Raw genomic sequence first — 6,000 nt, forward strand, 5'->3', positions numbered from 1 at the left:
TTGTTCGTATTCTCGTTGTAGCTCTCCACCCGGTAACTCGTGAGCCCCACTTCTGCAGGAATGACAGCTTCGGTTCCATATGCGAGTCGGAATGGGGTTTCTCCAGTAGGTGTTCTTGCTGTGGTCCAATATGCCCATAGGACGCTTGGTAGTTTGTCTGGCCAGATACCCTTTGCCCCCTCAAGACGGGTCTTGATTATTTTGAGCAGGGACCTGTTCGTGACTTCAACTTGCTCGTTTGCCTGTGGGTGTGCGGGTGACGAGTAGTGATTCTTGATCCCTAGCTCCGCGCAGAAGTCTCTGAACATGCTGTTGTCGAACTGCTTTCCGTTGTCAAAGACCAGTACCCTGGGTATCCCGTACCTGCATATGATATTTCTCCAGACAAAATTTCGGATGTTCTTCTCCGTGATGGTGGCTAGAGCTTCTGCCTCGACCCATTTAGTGAAGTAGTCTATGCCAACGACCAAGAATTTCAGCTGCCGGATAGCCGTTGGAAACGGACCCATAATATCAAGTCCCCATTGTGCGAACGGCCAGGGAGTTGTCATAGGTGTTAGCTCTTTGAACGGCTTCCTTATGAAATTGTTGAACCTCTGGCATTTGTTGCAAGATTGGACATAAGCTTGTGCATCCTTCATCATTGTAGGCCAGTAGTATCCTGCTCGGATCAATTTGTGTACCAGTGATCGTGCGCCTGAGTGGTTTCCGCAGATACCTTCGTGTACTTCTTTCATCACATAGTCTGCTTCTTCCTGGCATAAACATCTTAGGTACGGTCAAGAGAAGCCCTTTTTATATAGGACATCCTTCATCAGCACGAACCGTGACGCCTAGACCTTCAGCTTCCTTACGACGCCCTTTTCCTCTGGTAACACCCCGTCCCTTAGGTAGGAGATCAATGGCGTGGTCCAGTTATGTCCAGAGTTCACCAGCTGCATATTTGTCCCGTCATCGATAAGGGAAGATATTTGGACGAATGATAATACCTGTTTGGGAACCAGCATGAATTCGGCTGATGCAGCTTTTGCTAGTTGGTCAGCCCATTCGTTCTCTTCTCTTGGGACCTGAATGAATTCGACTTCGAGGCTGTTGATTCGATACCTCACTTCTTCCAGATATCTCTTCATTCTATCGTTCTTGCACTTATAGTTGCCATTGATCTGACTTGTTACCATTTGTGAATCGCAGTGGACAATTATGCTCTTTGCACCCGCGGCCCTCGCAATGTCTAGCCCCGCGACCAGGGCTTCATACTCTGCCTCGTTGTTGGTTGTTGGGAAATCCAGTCGGATCATGCACTATATCGTGTCCCCCTGCGGAGTTTTAATCACTACACCGGCTCCTCCGGCTCGTCTGTTTGAGGATCCGTCTGTGTGGATACTCCACCGTTCCTTCTCTTCTATCGACTGGTCCGCCCCGAGTGTGAACTCGGCGATGAAGTCGGCTACTGCCTGTCCTTTTATGGCCGTCCGCGAGCGGTACTGGATGTCGAATTCACTTAGCTCTATTGCCCACAAGGCCATCCTTCTTGCTGCTTCTAGGCTATGCATGGCTTTTCTCAGCAGCTTGTCCGTTAAGACAATAATTGTATGCGCCTGGAAGTATGGCTTAAGTCTCCGCGCAGCAATTACTAACGCGAAAGCCAACTTCTCCAACTGAGGGTACCTCTCTTCTGCTCCACGGAGCGCACGGTTGGTAAAGTAGATGGGTTTCTGTATCTCGTCCTCCTCCCTTACCAAGGCTGTGCTTACTGCGGCACTCGAGACTGCCAAATAAAGGTAGAGTTCCTCTCTGTGTATGGACGGACTGAGCAGCGGTGGAGATGATAGATACGTCTTTAAGTCGTTGAAAGCCGTTTGGCATTCATCTGTCCACTCAAATGACTTTCTCAGAGTTCGGAAGAATGGCAAGCACCTATCAGTTGCCCTTGAGACGAACCTGTTTAGTGCTGCGATCTTCCCATTTAAACTTTGGACCTCCTTGACCGTCCTTGGTGGTTCCAACTCCATTATAGCCCGTACCTTCTCCGGGTTGACCTCTATTCCTCTTTAGGATACCATGTAACCCAAGAATTTTCCTGCAGTTACTCCGAAAGCACACTTGTTCGGATTCAGCTTCATGTTGAACGATCGAAGCGTATCGAATGTTTCTCTGAGGTCATCTAGGCGATCTTCTTCATGCACGCTTTTAACCAACATGTCGTCAACATAGACCTGAACGTTCCTGCCAATCTGATGTGCAAACATCTTGTTCATTAGCCTTTGGTATGTTGCTCCGACATTTTTGAGTCCAAAAGGCATCACCTTGTAGTAGAATAATCCCTGGCTTGTGACGAAATAGGTCTTCTCCTGATCAGATTCGTCCATCCTGATCTGGTTGTAGCCGGAGAAAGCGTCCATGAAACTAAGGAGCTGGTGTCTTGCAGTCGAATCCACAATGGTATCTATTCGTGGGAGCGGGTAGCTGTCTTTAGGACAAGCCTTATTGAGGTTTGTGAAATCTACGCACATCCTCCAGCTTCCGTTGGCTTTTTTAACTATAACTACATTCGCCAGCCAGTCGGGATAGTATACTTCTAGGATGAAACCTGCCTCCAATAACTTCCGAACCTCCTCGGCTATGGCCCTATCCCGCTCCCGGGCGAAAACTCATTTCTTTTGCCAGACCGGAGGGGAGGAGGGCGACACATTCAACTTGTGGACTATGACCGATGGGTCAATCCCCGGCATGTTTTCATGATTCCAAGCGAAAACGTCTTGGTTATTTCTTAGGAAAGTTGTGATCGTCTGGCATACGGGCCAACTGGCTAGTGTGGCAATCTTAGTCGTTTGTTCAGGCCGTGTGTTGTCAAGTTTTACTTCTTCTAGCTTTTCAACCGGCTCTGTCAATGCTCGCTGTTTCCCGATGCACATTGTTTGCTGCTGATCCTCCATCTCTAACATGGCGATATAGCATTCTCGTGCTGCTACTTGATTCCCCTGCAGTTCTCCTACCCCATATTCCATCGGGAATTTGATCATTAGGTGGTATGTTGAGGTTACCGCCTTCTAGGAATTGAGAGTGGGTCGCCCAAGGATGGCGTTGTAAGCGGACGAGCAGTCGACTACGAGGAACGTTATTTCCTTAGTGATCTGCTGAGGATAGTCACCTGCCGTCACAGCTAGCATTATTGCGCCAAAAGGGAAGACCTTTGTACCCCCAAATCCTACGAGTGGGGCGTTCATTGGGGACAATCGTTCCTTGTTAATCCTCATCTACTGGAATGCTGGATAGTACAGGATGTCTACTGAGCTGCCGTTGTCGACGAGGACCCGGTGGATATTATAATCCCCAATCTGCAGGCTGACTACTAGCGCGTCGTCATAAGGATGGTGAAGTCTCAGAGCGTCATCCTCTGAAAAGTTTATGACGGGGTTATCTATCCGTGGCATCTTTGGTACTGATCCTGTGAGTTGGACGCTATGGACCATCTTGAGGTAGGTTTTGCGGGCTTTCTTGGAAGATCCGGCTGCAGTTGTGCCCCCTACGATCATTCGTATGTCTCCTATGGGTGGTCTAGGGCGATCGTTCTCCCTTCGTGGAGCCTGCTCTTCCGGCGTATCAGTTTTTTCCCTGCTGACAAACCTCTGTAGGTTCCCCTGCCTGATTAGGGCCTCAATCTGCTGCTTCAGGTCATAGCAGTTAGCTGTGTCGTGACCGTGGTCCTAGTGAAAGCGGCAATACTTGTCTCTCGGTCTTTTGTTGGGGTCTCCTTTCAACTTTCCAGGGAAAGTCAATGCTCCTTCATCTTTGATTTGCATTAAAACTTGGTCGATTGGAGCGGCTAACGAGGTGAAATTGGTGAACCTTCCAGTGGGTGGTCTGGAGCGCTTTTCATCACGTCGATCCCCGATTTTAGCGACCTTTCGCCCCCTGTCTTGTCTCGTTTCTTCCTGCCTTTCCCTCTTCTTAGGCTTTTTCTCGCGGGCCAGCAGCGCATCTTCTGCATTCATGTACTTGGTAGCCCGGTAGAGGACGTCCGTCATGGTTTTTGGGTCATTCTTGTATAAGGAAAACAAGAACTTACCCTTCCGTAGCCCGCTAGTGAATGCGGCTACGAGTATTTTATCGTCAGCTTCGTCAATCGAAAGGGCTTCTTTGTTGAAACGAGTTATGTAGGCTCGCAGCGTCTCGTCTTCTCGCTGCTTGATGTTCATTAAGCAAGCGGTGGACTTTTTGTACCGATGTCTGCCTATAAAATGTGAGGTGAACAGGGTGCTCAACTCCTTGAAAGTATTGATGGAGTTTGGTGTCAACCTACTGAACCAGACCCTCGCAGGCCCCTTTAGCGTGGTCGGGAACGCCCTGCACATGATCTCGTTTGGTACGCCCTGAAGGTGCATCAGGGTCTTGAAGGTCTCTAGATGATCGAGTGGATCCTTGACCCCGTCGTAACTTTCGATCTGCGGCATCCGGAACTTTTGTGGCAGGGGGAATGAGTTGACGGGCGCAATGAATGGTGAGTCGGTCCTGTTCACTAAATCGTCGAGATCAGAAGATACTCGCCCCTTGAGGGCGTTCATCATGACCTCCATCTACTCCTTCATCGCTTGCATCTCGACGACGATAGGTGGGGGGGGCAAAATCCATGAGAGACGGAAGGCTCACGTTTTGCCGCTCTGGTCGGTTTGGGGCATTGCTGCCTTCAGGCTTCTCCTGCTCCCTTCGCTCGGCACTGTTACCTTCCTGGTTTTACTCCTGAAGGTTGGGTCCTACATCCCTTTGTCGTAGCTACTCCTCCAGATCGTGGTTCTGCTTTGTGAGTCGTTCTACTGCTATCATGAGTGTCTGGACCTGCCTTTCTAATGCAATGGATCTCGGTGGTTCGTCTTCTTATGCGTTATTGGTGGTAGCCATCTAGCGAGTGAGTACCATGCGACTCTTATGTCCGGGAGGCGATGATCTGGCTTAAACTTTTCGCGTTGTCCCCACAGACGATGCCAACAGATGATGCCGTAATATCACCAGTGAGCAACACAATCCACGCTCGCTCCAGATAACAACCTGCAAGAAGAAAAAGTGATCTCGCCATGGGCACCGGTGTGGTGTCGACCAAATACCCTCCGACGGTCAAGTTAGAACTGTTCTCAACTCTAGAGTGCTAGAGAGGGTAAATTATACGTATCTTGATTTGCGAGGGTATTGAAGCTTTTATAGTAGAAGAAAGTCGGCTTCTCTTCCTTGGATTAGAAGTCTTTTCCTTATGAGACTCTTCCTCTAACAATCCAAAACGTGATGGACAAATATTTCCTTGTAGAGTGGTTTTTTCATTAAGGCGGATCTTCTAGAATTATCCTTGTGCGAACATCCTGATTTCCCTAGGATTCCCTCGGATTCCAAACGTGTACACCAAGTATTTCAAGTGATGCTAAGCCCTAGGCCCACGCTTAATATTGGCCCGTGAGTCCGAATCCGTCAGGCCCAATGTTGCGCGATTTCTTACCCCTTCAAAGATTAATAATTTGTATTTATTATAACTTGAGATTTCTACTTTTTCTAATCACAAAAAAATAAATAAATAAATAAGAATACGTGAGGTGAGTTTTGTAGATTGCAGGAATTTTAAAACTAACAAAAGAGTGATCCTATTTTGTAAAAAGTTAGAGAGTAGAAGTGAGAATTTAAATTAACGTAAAAGTATAAGTTTATTAGAAGTAGGAAGGCATTTCAACGTAGAAGTAGGAATTTAATATTTTTTCAATTTACTATTTTAACCCCATTTTTAAATTTTAGGTAGGGGTATTTTTGACAGTAAAAAAAGCAATAACTAACTTTCTTTTGCCAATTTACTATTTTAACCCTATTTTTAAGTTGTTGGTTAATTAATTTAGGGGTATTTTTGATAGGAAAAAAAACAATAACTAACTTTCTGAATCCTCTTAATATATACAGAAATATATACAGATACAGATAATGATAATTATATAGGAATATATATTACAAGGAATACAAAATACT

The 6,000-nt window shown here is 46.9% G+C and overlaps 1 protein-coding gene across 1 annotated transcript; it reads right to left on the minus strand.

The window, feature by feature from the left end:
* Positions 1 to 3,257: 3,257 nt before the first annotated feature.
* On the minus strand, positions 3,258 to 4,577 carry LOC115951849. The gene is made up of 2 exons (XM_031068981.1): positions 3,727 to 4,577; positions 3,258 to 3,645 (listed from the first exon to the last, which is right to left on the minus strand). The coding sequence occupies exons 1-2, from the start codon at positions 4,575 to 4,577 to the stop codon at positions 3,258 to 3,260; spliced, it is 1,239 nt and encodes a 412-aa protein (XP_030924841.1).
* Between the last annotated feature and the right edge of the window lie 1,423 nt (positions 4,578 to 6,000).

This window comes from Quercus lobata, chromosome 7 (genome assembly GCF_001633185.2).
Source record: "Quercus lobata isolate SW786 chromosome 7, ValleyOak3.0 Primary Assembly, whole genome shotgun sequence".
NCBI lineage: Eukaryota > Viridiplantae > Streptophyta > Magnoliopsida > Fagales > Fagaceae > Quercus > Quercus lobata.